At 45.1% G+C, this 17,626-nt stretch overlaps 1 protein-coding gene across 3 annotated transcripts in view; it reads left to right on the top strand.

Moving 5' to 3' along the window:
* The first annotated feature begins 3,730 nt into the window (after positions 1-3,730).
* The window catches only part of STAB1 (stabilin 1), a 113,503-nt gene continuing 99,607 nt past the window's right edge, over positions 3,731-17,626 (top strand). The window contains exons 1-8 of one of the 3 annotated variants that reach the window (XM_024099970.3): positions 3,731-3,867; positions 5,081-5,237; positions 8,297-8,433; positions 10,688-10,803; positions 13,192-13,277; positions 14,763-14,832; positions 16,239-16,334; positions 16,886-17,002. In XM_024099970.3, coding sequence (XP_023955738.2) covers positions 5,157-5,237; positions 8,297-8,433; positions 10,688-10,803; positions 13,192-13,277; positions 14,763-14,832; positions 16,239-16,334; positions 16,886-17,002 — 703 coding nt within the window. In that variant the 5' untranslated portion in view covers positions 3,731-3,867; positions 5,081-5,156. Of the gene's footprint in view, positions 3,868-4,902; positions 5,238-8,296; positions 8,434-10,687; positions 10,804-13,191; positions 13,278-14,762; positions 14,833-16,238; positions 16,335-16,885; positions 17,003-17,626 lie in introns of those variants that run through there. The other 2 variants (XM_008179190.4, XM_008179191.4) reach the window with 2 other exon arrangements.

Genomic DNA, 17,626 nt, shown 5'->3' with positions numbered 1-17,626 from the left:
GTAGCTAAAGTTTTCTCTTCATTAGGGCTGCAAGTTTTCACACCGGTTGCTGGAATAATAACTGGAGTAAACTGCCTGTTCCACATTGTCTGGTTTAAAGAAAACCTTTTAATCCCTTATTTTATGCCCTGTCACTGTAAAATGGAACTGCTCAGTGTTCATTTTAGACTGTGTATCCTCCTCTAACTTAAAAAGAACAGGAGTACTTGTGGCACCTTAGAGACTAACAAATTTATTTGAGCATAAGCTTTCGTGGGCTACAGCCCACTTCATTGGATGCATGCAGTGGAAAATACAATAGGTATGTGTGTGTGTACACACACACGAGCACACACACACACACACACACACACAGACAGTATGAAACAATGGGTGTTACCATACGCACTATAAGGAGAGGTGGGTATTCACCCATGAAAGCTCATGCTCCTATACGTCTGTTAGTCTATAAGGTGCCACGGGACTCTTTGCTGCTTTTACAGATCCAGACTAACACGGCTACTCGTTTGATACTATAAGGAGAGTGATCAGTTAAGGTGAGCTATTATCAGCAGGAGAGAAAAAGAAGTGTTTGTAGTGGTAATGAAAATGGCCCATTTCCAGCAATTGATAAGAAGATGTGAGGAACTGTGGGGTGGGGGGGGGGAATAAGCATGGGGAAATAGTTTTACTTTGTGTAATGTGAATCCACTCCCAGTCTTTATTCAAGCCTAATTTAATGGTGTCCAATTTGTAAATTAATTCCAATTCAGCAGTTTCTCATTGTAGTCTGTTTTTGAAGTTTTTTTGTTGTAATATTGCGACTTTTAGGTCTGTAATCGAGTAGCCAGGGAGATTGAAGTGTTCTCCAACTGGTTTTTGAATGTTCTAATTCTTGACGTCTGATGTGTCCATTTATTCTTTTATGTAGAGACTGTCTGGTTTGGCCAATGTACATGGCAGAGGGGGCATTGCTGGCACATGATGGCATGTATCACATTGGTAGATGTGCAGGTGAATGAGCCTCTGATAGTGTGGCTGATGTGATTAGGTCCTATGATGGTATCCCCTTAATAGATATGTGGACAGAGTTGGCAACGGGCTTTGTTGCAAGGATAGGTTCCTGGGTTAGTGTTTTTGGTGTGTGGTTGCTGGTGAGTATTTGCTTCAGATTTGGGGGCTGTCAGTAAGCAAGGACTGGCCTGTCTCCCAAGATCTGTGAGAGTGATGGATCGTCCTTCAGGATAGGTTGTAGATCCTTGATGATGCCCTGGAGAGGTTTTAGTTGGGGGCTGAAGATGATGGCTAGTGGCATTCTGTTACTTTCTTTGTTGGGCCTGTCCTGTAGTAGGTGACTTCTGGGTACTCTTCTGGCTCTGTCAATCTGTTTCTTCACTTCAGCAGGTGGGTATTGTAGTTGTAAGAACGCTTGATAGAGATCTTGTAGGTGTTTGTCTCTGTCTGAGGGGTTGGAGCAAATGCAAATTGTATCATAGAGCTTGGCTGTAGACAATGGATCCAGTGGTGTGGTCTGCATGAAAATTGGAGGCATGTAGGTAAGTATAGTGATCAGTAGGTTTCCGGTATAGGGTGGTGCCAGCAATGCCCCTGAAATGCTCTGAAACCTCCTCTAACTTGTTTGTCTTAACTGAAGTATGCTCTGATAAGAAGGCATAACCATTGGCACAATTATATATATATATATATATATCAGAAGGGAATTTCCCTATATAACTCAGAAGGGAATTTCCCTACAGTAGGTCAGATACTACGGTGATAGACAGCAATATAAAACCCTAAGATTGGTCCTTGTTTCACCTTTTGTGTCTGTGACACTTTGGGTGCTGAGCACTTCTGAAAATCTGGCCATCATTGTCACATTAGGAACTACTGTGTGCTGACGTTGTTTGGAAATCTGGCCCTTCTTTAGGTCCCTCAGTAAGAGGTTGGCTCTCTTGAAAATCTATCCCCCAGCTGTGGATGATGAGCACTTAAAAATCTGGTCCCCATGTGACCAGCCAGCTCAAGTACTCTGCTCACCACGAGTGGTCCATGGGCCACAGTTTGGGAGTACACCTCTACCCCGATATAATGCTGTCCTTGGGAGCCAAAAAATCTTACCGTGTTATAGGTGAAACCATGTTATATCAAACTTGCTTTGATCCGCCGGAGTGCGCAGCCCTGCCCCCCTGGAGCGCTGCTTTACCGCGTTATATCCAAATTCGTGTTATATCGGGTCGCGTTATATCGGGGTAGAGGTGTATCTCTTGCTGCCAAGACAGCTCTTAAGGACTTCTCTGAGAATTTATATAGGAAGTACCAATGTTATAAATTGTCAAAGTCCCCTCTTAAAGTGTAGGATCCAGCAAGATTACCGAATCTATTCTTACACTGCTCTTACCCTCCAACTCCCAAAACTTATGAACATGAGCACATTCCCACAACACTGGTAGCAGGTTAGCCTTAACCATACCACAGTTCCAACAATTGCATTGTACTAAATTCCTGCTTTTGGCAATGTGTAATGTAGCCATTTGCTGAGTAAGCCTAAATCTCAAATCAGAGGCAGACAGAAGAACGTTGCTGTCCAACTATTGTGCAGTGTGTAACAGCAATTTGAATATGTACATTTTCATTCCACACTGCCTTGATTTGTTTATAATGAGTGACTTCCTCATGCTTTATAACTCTGACCAGCTTTAATAATTTGTGCTGGATTTTTGAATGATCACTTGTGCGGTCAAACTTTTTCGTGATTTTTTTTATATGCTGTGTGAATAAATTCAGCTATATGTAATCGGGATTATAAATAGAGAGCATTGGACTTCTTCCTGCAACCTTACTCTCATGGAGAATTACTAATGATGAGGAGAAGTCTATGCACATGACTAAAGGCTAGTAACATGACTTGGGATACATAGATTTAGACCTTTAATTTCTTGACTGGCATATTGCAGTAGTGTGGTGGTAAACAGAGCTCATGTATTTTAACAGATAACATATGTTATATATTGCAACTACCCTACCTATTCTATTGCTCTGATCTACAGCCTGACCAAAGGAGCCATCTGTGGTGAGTTTAGGATATTGTTGCTATGGGTAGCTGGGCTGTTTCCACAGCAAAGTGAGGCACTTGTCTCTCTATTATCAAGGGCAGGGTTTTCACAAAGGGGAGGGTAGGCAAATCAGGATGTCTTTCAATTGGGGGATGCAGGAGAGTCAATAGATTGGGGCCTGGGACAATGCTTATGATGGGAGCGTTGGTTTTCATGAGGAAAGAGAGGTGAGGGAAGCTTTCCCAGCTGGGAAGTTCTTTAGGTTGCTGGTGCTTTTCACTATGGAAGCCAAGGGAAAATTGCCATTGGGAAGGTGGCTGGATTGGGGTGGGTATGGTGCTGGAGAGATGATGGCTGAAGTGGAGCTGGGCTGGGAGTACTTGATGCTTGGAAAAGGGAAGGACAGATGCATGACCTTCCCTTTCCCCTCTCCTGAATATCAGTTTGTCTTTTGTCCTCCTCCTCCCGTCACTCTATCCCAACACAACCCTTTTGAACGCCAGGCCCTGTGGTGACTGTGCTGGAACCTGACGCCACTCCGCTGATCTGTACTTCACTCTGGTATGGACCAGAGGCTGGGTCTATCCAGGTGTGTTCCATAGTGATATGCTGCCTGCATGGCAATTTCCCCGGGATTGCAGTTGCATCAGAATGATTCATAGGGGCAAATGGGCTGAATCGTCTGATCAAGCTGGACATGAGTTGCGGGGCTGGGACTTTTTATACAGGCCTTGTTTGCTTCCTGTTGCTGTGAGATATATAGCACCGCTGTTTGTCAGCCTGTATCTCTCTGTTAGATGGGAGAAGAGGTAGACTACAATTAACGGCATTAGTAAGTATAGTACCTATTTTCCTGTTATGTTTTTATGTACTCTGTTGGTGGGAATGTGTATGCCAAGTACTGTATATTAATACATGCTCTGTGTGTGTGTGTGTGTATATATATATATATATGCAAAGTGCTATATAAGTATTAAGATTTAATACACTCAATTCATCTATATATACACACAAATAAATTCTAAAAATGACTAATTTGCTTATACACACATCTGAAATGGCTAAATAAACCTATTAATATACTTAGTCACTGTCATCATGGTCTAATAGTATTTACAGCTAAGTGCTGTTTGGACAATTCCTGACACCACTAAATAAAGTGAATGCTGTTGGCAACATTTGTAGATAAAGCGCCCATCAAACATGTTGTAAATCTTAATTTTCTCTACTGTCACCAGCAAGAGATATTCAGTTGCAAATTCAATGCAAGGACAAGCATGTCTCTTAAATTTAAGCGTTTGATTACTCCGAGTGTTGAAAAACATCCTCCCTGAATTACTTTAGCTACCAGTAACGTGTTTAGAAAATAATTTTTATATTTTGCTGTCACCCACAGAGAAGCTTGTATGCTAAATGTAACACTCTTCTTGTTGGGCAACTCATGCATTTTAAATAAACATCAAACCCCAACGAAGGGGCCAATTTTGCTTTATAGGCAATATTTGTTCGCTTTATTAAGTACTGTATAGACCATCTGCAAAGATTTGCCTTATAGAACAAATAAATATCTGCTGCAACAGGCAATGGATGGATGGTGTTTTTTAGTTGACTTGGTTGTATTATCAGCAATGAAATGAAATTGATTTGCCATCCAGATTATCCGTGATATATGTTTGTCTCTTGGGTTTGCTTCCAGTTAAGGATATAGTTAACATATTTCATTCCAATCAGTTCAGAACTAAGGATTTCCTTCCATCTGTTTTGAACTGATATGTGGGAGGAAATCCGTAGATGTTCCTGTTTTCAGTAAACCACCTAATCACAGGGGTTTGTGTGTGTGTGTGTGTGTGTGTGTGTGTGTGTGTGTGTGTGTGTGTGTGTGTTTAAAAAAAGGAGAGAGAGAAAAAAAGCTGTTGTTGACTCACGTTTGACGTTAAAAGTAGCAGAATCACTTCTGTATACTTTAGAATAGGAGATCCAGAGTGCGAAAGTGTTTTCTCCCTGTTTATGTTTAACCTCTGGTTTTTCTTGGATCTGACTCTTAGTAGGCGGTCTTATCTTACTGAAATTGCATCCTCTACATCAACCCCCCTTCAAGAAAAGGGTCCGATCTGTAAAAGCATGAAAATGCATCCTCCTGGGTTACTGTTTTCCTTCTTAGCAGCCTGGTTCATTTCCACAGTTGAAGGGCAGAGTCAGAAGGTAAGTTCGCAAGTCTTTATTTCACAGTTAAATGGTCGTAGGAAATTACTCATTTTTAGATGGCGGCTGTGTTACTGAAGGATACACCCCCCAAAAAAAATTCAGTGTGAATTTAGTTATATGTTGAATCACCTCCCTAATTAAGCTTTAAGACAATCTGCTACCTTTCCTCTGTGTGTATGTAATATCTATAGTCTGTATTGTATATGTAAAATTAAGGATATGGAGTTTTGCTTGGATCTTAAGTAAACTTTGATTTACGCATTATCAGCACTAAATGCAAAGAGGAAACAATAGCAGCATGAGGACTGTGGGCCCAATCCTCTAAGAGGCTGAGCATCCTCGACTCCCACTTACTTCACTGGTGTCAGGGGGACTTTTTCCCTGGTAGGACTGAGCTCTAACGTGCCTTGTAGAATTTCCTCAGTGTTTTCTAAAAGTATTTCTAAACTGCAGCTGTAGAAAAGTTGGCTTGAAAACGGTTAAGGTTGACATTGTGCCCAAAGTGAGATTTAAGTGATGAGCCTTCATGCTTCTCAGAGAGACTGAGAAGATACCCTGTTTAAAACCCAACAGAAGCAAAACCCAGTCCAGAATCCAATCCCAAACCTGCCCAGGAGAGCATGAGGAGGTAGCAGTAAACTACTGCATGCTGATCTGTACAGCAGTGAGAAGAAGAACAGGAGTACTTGTGGCACCTTAGAGACTAACAAATTTATTAGAGCATAAGCTTTCGTGGACTACAGGCTGTAGTCCACGAAAGCTTATGCTCTAATAAATTTGTTAGTCTCTAAGGTGCCACAAGTACTCCTGTTCTTCTTTTTGCGGATACAGACTAACATGGCTGTTACTCTGAAACCTGTACAGCAGTGGTTATTCATATCAGACAGTGCAGCTGTCTCAGTGAATGAACAAACAATGGCTTCTTCACTGTCAAAGGATTGTCTGTCATAGCTCACAGGTTTTAAAAAATGGTAAGATTTTACAATAAACCCTTAAAAACTTGCAATTGAAATCTCTCTCCTTACCAAATAAATAAAATCCCTTCATTGCCTGCAGACTGGTTTGTTGTAGAGCTGCGTGTAAGTGCTAGATAGTGGACTTAGTGATTAGTTATTGTAGACTTGTATGTGAGTGCTATGTGGGTGTGTAATTAGATCTATCTAGGTGAATACCCTACACTGTTCACCGTTGTATCTGAGCACCTTGATGCAACAGGAAAAAAATGGTTTGAAACCTGTTTCTTGGCAGTATCTGTATGAGTAATACGAAATGTTTTCCTTTAGATTTTTGTTTTGGTTCATACATCCAGTTCAGTTTTCATGTTTAGCAGCATTGTGAGGAATGTGCATGTGGCTTTATTTAGACCGGTTTTCTCAGCTCTGTGGTGATTAGCCATTTCAGTAGGATGGAAGGCATGTTAATTCATATTACAAAGTGTCTGCTGCCACTGCGTTTCTTGTCTCCTGTTGACAGAGGAATAAACTAGCCTATAAAGTTAGAAGTTGCATAAGACGTGTAGGAATCTTGTTCTCTAGTGGCTGAGTTGTGGAAGGACTGCCCTCTACCAAACAGTAGAGCGGGATTGGCAATGGAAGGAGAGACTTTAAGACTATTAGCAAAGGGAGCTAGGGATGGCCATCCATCTAAAAAGGCATGATTTAGGCGGAGGCAGAGCACTGAAAGGGCATTCAAATGCCCGAGCTTCAGGTGGCTCTTTTATTAAACAGATCAAAGGTAGGTGCAATGCAAAATTGGAGGGACTCTGTCTGGAAAGTGCAGTGAACAAGGAATCTAATGTATATTGTATTTCTGTCATGCCTTCCAACCACGCTTTTCAAGGTGCCCTAGAAACATTAATGAATGAAGCATTGCCACCTCACTTGTGAAGGAGGGGAAGTAGATGGGGAAACTGAGGACTAGAGAGCATAAGTGACTTGCTCAAGGCCACCCAGTGAAACTGTGTCAGAACTGGAATGCAGGTCTTCTGTCATACAGTCCCAGGCTCGAGCCACTGCTGCTGCTTTATCATACCTTGTTCTCCATATACAGTCTATAAAGAACACTGTTCCCCTGTTCACCATTCCACTATGCATCACTCTGCCCTTTCTGTGCAGACTGGGACCTTCCATAGTCACCCCCTGATAAGAGTCAGAGCTCCTACCCTGCAGATGCAGGCCATGAATTCCACTTTACCCATCCACTCTACCCATGCATGTCTCAGATCTATTCTCCAAACCGGCCTAGGCCATCACTTGTACAGCGGGGCAGAGTCTCAGCAGGGTGGGTAGGATGGATTATAGTGTCATTTCTTTTTGGGTGGGTTGTCAATAATTCGAACATGCCACAAAGGCCATGGATGAATCAGTCCTGTTGGTGACAGTACTTTGTGGAGACTTTTCTCAGGCCTGAATCAGGTTGAGCAAAACAGGAGTGCATTGTGTTCTAGTGGGCAGAGCACTGGACTGGGACTCTGAAAAACTGGGTTCAGTTCCTGGCTCTCCCATTGTCCTGCAGCATGGCCTTGGGCAAATTACTTCACACCTTTTTCCCCTTCCACCCTTTGTCTTGTCTATTTAGTTTGTAAGCTCTTTGCAGCAGCGCATTGTGTTTGTGCACACCTAGCACAATGGAGCTCTGATTGTGGTGGGAGCCTCTATGTGCTGGAAAAAAGAGATCAATTATTTACAAAGAGAAGCAAAGTCAGCATCTGACCTCATCTTTGTTGCACAATAAGGAATGTTACCCACTAACATTTGTTACTCTAGTAAAAGAAAATAAGGTTAGAGTCAGGTCTTGGAGTCAGCCACCAGAATAGCTGTATTTGCCCTGGTGCACCTTAACCCAGATCCAAGCAGGAGTAAGCTGCTACCAGTGTAAAGTCATGGTTTAGCCTGTCTGCATTTGTGGTTTGCACTAAAGTAGCTACACTGCCTGCTGGCCCCCCTTGATGAAATTCACAGTGTAAACCAGGGTCCTCAGGATGGGGAGGTAATGGGGGAAGATGAGATCAGTGACTAAAGGTAACAATTTAATGCTTTGCTATTTTTTTTTTAAAGTTAAAATCCATGCATTGCAATATCAAGACGATGTTCACCTTGGCTACACCTTGCACCTCCTGTGCTGTGGCCACCAAAGTGGTGTGTCCAAAAGGGTGGATAAAGATGACCCAGGCGCTAGGAGAGAGAGGCTGCAGGTAAGGCCCATCTCCCTGTTCAGCCTGCCATATCAGGTTTACAAGCCATTCTATAACTCTTTTGTATTTATTGTATATACTCACATATAAGTCAGCATTTCAAGGCATGTTTTTTGTGGGCCAGGGAGCAGTTGCCTTGTATAAGAATAAAGGAAGAGAGATGTATAGATAATAAGTATTTAATAGTGATATTTCTTTAGTGCAGTCATCTGAAGATCTCAGAGAACTGAACAGACATTAATTCCTTACACTTCATAACCCTGTGGAGGAAACTGTGGCCAAAATTTTCAGATTTGAGCACCCAGAGTTAAGCACTAAAACCCATATTTAGGCACCTTTAATAAAAGTAGCCTGATTTTCAGAGGTAATGAGAATTCACAGCTCCACCTGAGTTCAGACAGGAGTTGCAGGTACTAGTACCTCTAAAAATCAAGACACTTTTATTTAGGGGCCTAAATACAGTCTATGGCCCCAATCCTGCAGCTTGTTTCTTGTGAATGGACCCTTGTGAATCCCCATTGACTTCTGTGTGGTCACAGGGACCTGTATACCCAGAACAAGTTGCGGGATTGGGATGTGAGGTACTTAACTCTAGGCACCCAAGATTAAAAATGTTAGTCTGTGTTATTTGTCCAAGGTCACATATTGAGGCAAGGACAGAACCAGTTATAGACCCAGGAGCCATTACTTCCCTTCTGCTGTTCTAGCAACCAAACTAAATTCAATGTCACTTTTGAATTTTTTAACCCTCTTATTTCCCTTTTGATGTACTGCTTGTTCCTGTATTTTCTATGCTCATTCTGTTAAGGTGAACACATTTCTGTAGCTGAACTGTAATCGGAAAAGGGTGAAGGGAAAATGAATTTACCAAAAGGTTGTACAAAAACAGAACACTATAGATTATTATCTGCAAATCTAGTCAATAGTGAACTTTAGCAGTTAACATGGAGCTCTATTGTCCACTGTTTTCTGTGCCTTACTACTAGCTTGAAACATTTTAAAAATAGCCCCAGCCATTTTGCAGTTATTGCAGATGTATTTGGTGATCAGACTGGCACAATGAAAGCAGTAAAAGTGTGGAACAAGGCGCTTGAGTTGAGTCAATGAAGGAAGGTTAAGTTCTTGCCAAAGATAAATTTAAGGGAGTAATAATAATACAACTGGGCACTAATATTTTTTAACGCTTCCTTTATAAATGATGATGATGATTAAGATTCCTGAAGTACCTAGGGGCCCCAAGTGAGATCAGTGCCCCACTGTGCTAGGAGCGGTGTACACAAACAGTAAGAGACAGTCCCTGCTGTGAAGAGCTTATGCTCTAGATATGGCAGCCAGAGGGACAAGTGAGAGGAAGGATATCAGACTGATTTTACAAGCGAGGAAACACAGTGGTTTGTCTGAGGTTGCACAGGAAGTCTGTGGCAGAATTGGAAACTGACCCCGAAATTCCCGAATCGCCATCAAGTGCGTTAATCACATGGCCATTCCTTCCTTTGTGAATTAGACAAAGGATTAAAAATGCATTAGTGACTTTAAACTCACCACTCTGCACTACCATGCTGGAGATCAGCAGAGTGCATTGCTCTCTGGCTCTGACTCTGGAGCATCTTCCCCTGCCCCCACCTGCCCACATGACCCCTCTGGCAGAAGTGAGGCAAGGGAGCTGGTGTAAAACCAGCCATGCCTGCTGTATATCAGCTTAGGTTTCTGACATGCTTCCCCGCCACTCCAGAGGCGGAATCCTCAGTTTCCTCTTTAAGGCCACTTTAAGGTCACTTTGAGCCCCTTCTGCAGCACACCGTGACCTTAGTGGGGCTGGTGATCTGTCTCCATCTCCCACAAACCTTGACCTTGCCAGTGAATATTTCACTATTCCCATGGATCACAAATATGAGGGAGGCATGGAGGGTCAGTCTTGGAGACAGCACAGCTCTTTCAGAGCTTTGAAGATGAAGACTAGGACTCAAAATCTGATCCAGTATTTGATTGGAAGCTAATGAATTAATCGGAGCCCTGCATAATATAACCTCCTAAGCCTGGGTTGTGCTTGTGGTTCCATGCCCCAGGACAGTGTATTGCACTCTTCATTCGTATGAAGTGGTTTTCAAACAGTTTACTCAGTATGAATCAAAAAGCAGCTCAGAAATCTCCCAGCATTGTCCTGATCAGTCTGTTATCCAGTCCAACCTATACAGAATAGGTTGGGTCCCAAACTGTTTGTTACAATCACTGATCTTGGATTTTTCTGTTTAAGATACACTGTAAATCTTGAAGAAGACACCCTTTCCCTACCAGGGTGCAGTCACATGTGTAAGAAGGAAGTTGAGGAGAAAAAATGCTGCCCGGGATTCTGGGGTACTGAGTGCTATGGTAGGTTCTTCACGGGTCCTTACAGCCATTGACAGGTCAAGGCACTTCAAAGTGCTGCCCTAGAATTAACAGTCCTGCAGGTCAACTCCATGGGGAGTGATTTGTTTTCAGGATTCTCTTTCATGTTTCCAAGACACTTAGACTGGATCCCAAGATTTCCCATATCCATATAGGGAAGTTTGAAGGTCTTGGGAAGGGAACTTCTCCCCTGCACATGATTTGAGCCCTGTTGTGTTTTGACTCATGGCAAAACTCCCTTTTGCAGAAGGTATTCTTATTTTAAAAAAAAAGTTTTAAAAGAGAATTTTTCTTTAAGAAAGTTTCCAAGGAAAAAGAGAGAGATTTCCTTCTGCGAACTTCAGTACCCCTATATACTCTGCAGCTCGTCACCTCTACAGCCACCATAACCACATGAAGTCTCCAGCCAGGAGTGAATATAACCAATCTGAATCCTCAGTTATATTTCAGACCAAGCTATTTGAATCCGAAAATGTTTGGCTCATTTCCTGTTTTAATATTTGCTGGTTGTAGTGAAGCCAAGAAGCTAAATTACTAAGGCTATGTCTACAATACAGCCTGTATCGGCATAACTTATGTCACATCTGAATAAACCAGCCCTGTGAGCGACAAAAGTTACACCGACATAAACGCTCATGTGCATAGCCCTATGTCGGTGGGAGAAGCTCCTTCCATTCGCATGCATGGGTTTTTTTATGCTATCTCCCATCGTCCTAGAGCATCTTCACCAGACACACTGCAGTATTGGTACAGCTGCGCTACTGCTGCATTGTATATATAAACACAGCCTAAGTTACATGAGGCAAATCCCACACTCTTGCCAGCCCAGTTGAAAATAGAAGACTCCCCATTTCCAGAGATGAGATTTCTAGCCTGTTTTCAGCCTTGGGTGGCTTGAATAAGCTTCTAGACTCTGTCAGAGCACAGCTGACCCAAAAGGCCAAGCATAACATTTTCAAAAGCAGCCCCCTCCCATTTTGGAGGACGCATTTGGAGACACCAGGCACCTAGTTTTCAGAGGTGCTGCCCACCCCAACTCCAGTTGGAGTCAGTGGGAGCTGCAGGCACTCCACACCTCTGAAAAGTAGGCCTGGGGCTGTCTCAAATTGAGCTTCCAACATGACTGGCCTTTCCTGAATATTTGGCTGAAAATCTGTTCAGGTTTTCCCTGTTTCTAATGGAGCTAACAATAAAAGGCCTGATCCTGCAAAGATCTGAATGTCCTCAGCTTCCCTTGGCCTAAGTAAATTACAGCTCCTTAGAATCTTTTATAGCTCTTTGTCCCTAACAGAATGGATAATGTTTGTCATATATGACAACAGAAAAATAAAACCATTTGTGATCCAATGGAGATAGGAACCTAGGGTTACCATACATCCTGTTTTTCCCAGACATGTCCGGCTTTTTGGTAATCAAACCCCCGTCCGGGGGGAATTGCCAAAAAGCCGAACGTGTCTGGGAAAATGCCGGCCGGGCACTTCCCCTCCCGCGGCTGCTCTGCTCCTCCCCTGACTCTTTGGCTCTGTTTAAGAGCCGAGCTGCTCGAGCGCTATGGGCTTCAGGCAGCCCCCTTGCCTCCGGACCCCAGCCGCCAGCCGGGCACTTCCCCTCCCGGGCTCCGGCGGCGCAGGGTCCGGAGGCACGGGGGCTGCCCGAAGCCGGTAGCGCTCGGGCAGCTCGGCTCTTAAACAGAGCCGAAGAGTTAGGGGAGGAGCAGAGCCTCCGGCCGCGGCGGCTCTGCTCCTCCCCTGACTCTTCGGCTCTGTTTAAGAGCCGAGCGCTACGGGCTTCGGGCAGCCCCCATGCCTCCGGACCCTGCGCCGCCGGAGCCCGGGAGGGGAAGTGCCCAGCCGGGGACGCAGGGTCCGGACGCATGGGGGCTGCCCGAAGCCCGAGCGCTACCGGCTTCACGGTTTGCCGTGCAGCCTCCAGACCCTGCACCCCCGGCTGGGCCCTTCCCCTCCCGGGCTCCAGCTGCGCTGGGGAAGTGCCGGCCGGGGGCACAGGGTCTGGGGGCTGCCCGGCAAACCATGAAGCCGGTAGCGCTCGGGCAGTCCTTTTCACGTGGCTGGGAGTGGGAGGGAGGAGGGGGCGGGGTTGGGGCGGGGAAGGGGCGGAGTTGGGGCGGGGCTGGGGGTGGGAAATGGGCAGGGCCAGGGCCCTGTGGAGGGTCCTCTTTTTTTATTTGTTAAATATGGTAACCCTATAGGAACCCCCCTTTGTTAACACAACTGAAGCCACCCACAGGCAGACATTTCATTCCTTCTGAGTCCATTTGTTTGCAATAACAGTAATGGTTGTAGTAAACATGCATATGGGAACAGAGAAATGTTGATTTTGCTAATCTGTGGCCTGCCTCCTGTTTGCCAGAATGCCCTGGTGGACCTGAAAAGCCCTGCAGTGGCCATGGGACCTGTTTGGATGGTATAACACGGAATGGAACCTGCACCTGTGAGGTCAGTACGGGATGTACTGTGAGAGGGCAGCAGGGTAGGCATTAATCCTCTGGCTGGCCAAAAGTGTATAGTTGCTTTCTGTGAGTGTACGGATTTGTAGGGGAGCAGGGCTGGGCCAGCTGTGGAGGACTAATGTGCTGTTACAAGGCACGTGCTATGAGGAAGCAAGGGCTGTGAGAGTTTGGAAAAATCTCTAGGAAGAGATGGAGCTGACAAGTGTGGGGGGCTTTTCCCCATTCCTTGAGTGAAATAAGCTGTGTCCTATAGTTTCCCTTGGGCTGAAAGAAGGTCTGGTGTGTTTGGACCTTAATGGGCAGGACTTCCTTCATATTTACTTTTTCTCTTTGACAATAATGTGCACACCAAAGGGGTTTAGGGTCCAGATCCTCAACAGTGTTTAGCTGCCTAACTCCCACCGAAATGCCTAAATAGCTTGGAGGATCTGGGCCTTATACTCCACCTAGATGGGCAGAATCTTTACCAGTTCTATCTGGGCTGTCCACATCAAACCACCCCCAGGGCCCAGTCCACCCTGCAATGTGGGGGTCTGGGTACCTATTCCTTTGACAAACACCCTCCAGAAGGTCGATGGTAAAAGGGGCCTCTGTTCTGCTGTTACGGGCGCTCCTATGGATTCAGGTCAGTACTGCCCCTCATTCAAGTCTTGTGGGAACAAGCTGAAAGACACCCCTCCTACATGATCTTAAATGTGCATGTGGTAATTCACCTTAGAGGAGGCAATGAGGCAAAATTAAGCACACAGCTCCCTGGCTTGTCAGGTCCTTCCTTGCTTCAGGTCTCACAGCTGAGACCTGCAGCTGCCTCGCAGTACCCATACACGCCTCATGTACCCAGCTGGTGCCTGAGAGCATAGGAAGGGTCTAACCCAGTCATAAAAGAATTCACCCAGACACTGTGAGGATTGTAGAATCACAACCCCATTGACTGGCTGACGAGACCCATGAGCAAGACCAAAAAAGGCCACAATTTGCAACATGTTCTCCAGATCAGCAGAAAAAGATGCCAGATAAAAATTAAAACTAGGTTTAACGTATGTGGTTCAGCACAGCTAGTCTGAAAGGAAATTGGATATAGTAATAATTTAGGGCCTGATAGTCAGCCTTATGAAGTAAACAGAAAATGTCCCATTGACATGAATGAACTTCAGATCAAGCCCTCTGAGAGAGAGCATGAGAGAACTGGTACTTTTGTTTCTAGTCATGATAAGAACATTGTTTCTTCAATGACTGCCATGATTGTTCTGCTGTTTGCTCATTGGTAAAATTACATCAACTCTCCTTTCTACTGCAAGGGCTATTGGTAAGGCACTTGTAAGAGCAAGTTTCTATGTTGTATCACCTGAGCATGAACAGAAAATAAAAAGGGGAAGAGGAGAGACGTAACAAGAGTTATTTATCACTTTGCAGTTTGAACTAAGTGACATCATAAGAAAATATGACTGACCAAATTTTTTTGCCCTTTTAGGGGAGGTATGGCGGCTCTGCCTGCCAAGATTGTCTGGATGAGAATCTGTTTGGCCCTGACTGTCAATCAGGTAAACTACAGCAATGAACAATCTAAATCAACTGCAAAGAGACATCCCCACGTACCACTAAATGAATGCAGTGGACGAGGATGGTATAGGAGGGCTGATCAGTGGAGAGGCGGGTGCTGCTGTCTGAAAATTATAACTGCAGCCTTTTTTCATCATTCTCCTCCTCCGGGACGAGGCTGTTTTGCATTTGCCTGACGGGGAGGATGCTGAAACTGTGGGATCAAGTGTGTAATGTGGGTCCAGCATTAGAATGTCTAAATCCCACTTCTGGGCACTGGAATCAGCACTGAGACTTGTTCAGCGCTAGTGTTCCTCACCTACTCCTGAGCTCCCAGAATGTGGATTTGGGCATCCTGTTAGGGTGCCCACATTGGAAAGTTAAGCCCACAGTTGGTGGCCTTAATCATTGGGAATAGGGTGAGCAGTTTGCCACACACTTGTAAGCTTGTTATTCCTATATTCAATAAACAGAAAAATCATCACAGCCATCACACCCTTTTAGTATGGGTGTTCTCAGTCTCTTTCACCTGGGATCTCAGATCAGTCCCTTTTTTTTCCTATCCCCTCTTTCCCACTGTCCTTTGCATCTATAACCCAAAACTCTCTGCAGTTTTCAGTTTAAAAAAAAAACAACAAAAAACAAAACCACACATCTTCTACTGCTACCCCCGTTCCCGCCCGCTGGCTGCTTGCTGCTTCCCTCCCACCCCCAAGCATGTCTTAGCTTCCCCCATGTTGCCCTTCCCATGAAGCTAATAAATTTGATGTTGGCAGAGATCCCTGCACCACTTCTCCCACGTTGCATTTCATAGAGCCAGATTATGCCTGCCCCCTCTTCCCGCACCCTTGTATTGGCATAGGGGATAGCCAAGATCCTCATGCTTGCATTCAAGGAGTGGTAGCATCTTTAGTGACACTAACTGTCCCCTGGCCTCTCTCCTTCCATGCTAGCAGGTGGATGGCAGCAATCACTAGAGGAGGAGGGGACGGAGGACTCTGAAAAGGTGGTGTGGATGCTGCATTTGAGCGGCATGCTCCACCCATGGCTGTGTTCTGCCTGCCCCTGCACTTCTCAGACAGGGATTCAGTGCTCTTAGTCCCTGCACCCTCCACCTTTTGAGACTGGCTTGCAAAACCTCATTATGGCCCTGGCCTCTAAGAGTGAGAGGCTAAAGTACAGTTGCCTATAGACTAAGGTGTCCAGATGGCCTGATATTGGGGGCTTTGTCCTATATCCTATTATCCCCCCATGCTGATTTTTCACAGTTGCTATCTGGTCACCCTACTGTAGACTTAAAAGCCTGGATTGGATTTATAAGCTTTCAGTGTGTTTAGCGGATATATCCCAAGCGCCCATGCTGTTCCCGGCAGCTTCCAGTACGTGCTTGTGTGGGTTTCTCTTGCAGTGTGTGACTGTCAGCATGGAGTGTGCAACCATGGGATCTCTGGTGATGGAAGCTGTACCTGCCATGGAGGTTACACTGGCCCGAAGTGTGATCAAGGTAAATGTTGGCATTTCCCTCACAAAGAATTTAGAAATCATGAAGTGGGCTCAATATATGTGCCCCCAGAGGAGAAGCTGTTTAGACCTAGGGAAGGCTGGTAAGGAGGAGAAATAGTCTGAAAATGCAGAGGAAGGATGGGCTTGTGGTTAAGGAACTGGGTGAGGACTCAGGAGAGCAAGAATCAATCCCGGGTCTGTGACAGACTCCGGCTTTGATCATGGGCAAGTCGCACAGCCTTCTCTGGGCCTCAGTTCCCAATCTGTGCAATGGGGCTAATGCTTCCTTTCTTCTACCCTTTGTCTGCCTTATCTGTCTAGAGTGTAAACTCCTTGGCGTGGGCAGTTCCCTTACTATTCACATGTGCTGTTCACTGTGCCTAGCACAACAGGGCCCCAATCTTGGTCTGGGGCCTCTGCATACTACTGAAACCCAAATAATAATAATAGGAATCATTTAAATTATTTCTTGGCCTCCTCAGATGATAAGCTGTATTATCCAGAGGCATCCGCTGCACCTGAGGGAACCATCCCTTTGTTTTATGATTTCAGAACTTCCCCATTGCAGAGGTCGAGACTGCGGGAACAATGGCCAGTGTGTGTTGGTGAATGGGAAGGCAATATGTGACTGCATGCCAGGCTATAGAAAGAGTGGGAGCATATGCCAAGGTGAGACACCTCCCTGTGACCAAATCCTCCTAATCCTATATTCAGGACAATCTCCTGTGACTGGATCCATGTGGCGTAGGGCTGCCAATGATGCACCAAACACTGCTGCACCTCTAGCAGAATGGGGTTGTGCTGCCATGTTTTCCCACATGCGTGGGTCCCAAGCCTGAGCCCTTGACTTGGGCACAACTGAGTGTCACGTGCTGTTCTGAAGTCAACAGATTTCTGTGTAAGGGAGCTTTGGAAAACCAAACTAAAGACCTCGAGGCTGCTCCTTGTGTAGGTAGGTGAGCTGGAGGGAATGTGTCGTGTTGGGACAGGATTCTGGAGAGTTAATCAGTTCTGTGTGAATAATCATACGGGGTAGCCAGGCTAAATAAAGCATGTAATCATGTACCTCACTGTGGAGTCTCTGGGCTTGTCTACATGGACATATAGTTTGTGGCAAGCTGGGGTGTCAATCTACCCCACACTAGTCAGATGTGTACTGCCCCACTTTGAAATGGGAATAGAACAAGTGCAGTAGGAAACTTTTTGTGTGCCGCAGCAGGTCCCCATGGACAGTTAGTGCAGGCTTTATACCCCAGCTTGCCACAAACTAAGTGTTCATATGGAGAAGTTCTC

The sequence above is a fragment of the Chrysemys picta genome, chromosome 7 (genome assembly GCF_011386835.1).
Source record: "Chrysemys picta bellii isolate R12L10 chromosome 7, ASM1138683v2, whole genome shotgun sequence".
Taxonomy (NCBI): domain Eukaryota; kingdom Metazoa; phylum Chordata; order Testudines; family Emydidae; genus Chrysemys; species Chrysemys picta.
The sequence above is the reverse complement of the archived record's forward strand: the minus strand, read 5'-3'. Positions and strand labels throughout refer to the sequence as shown.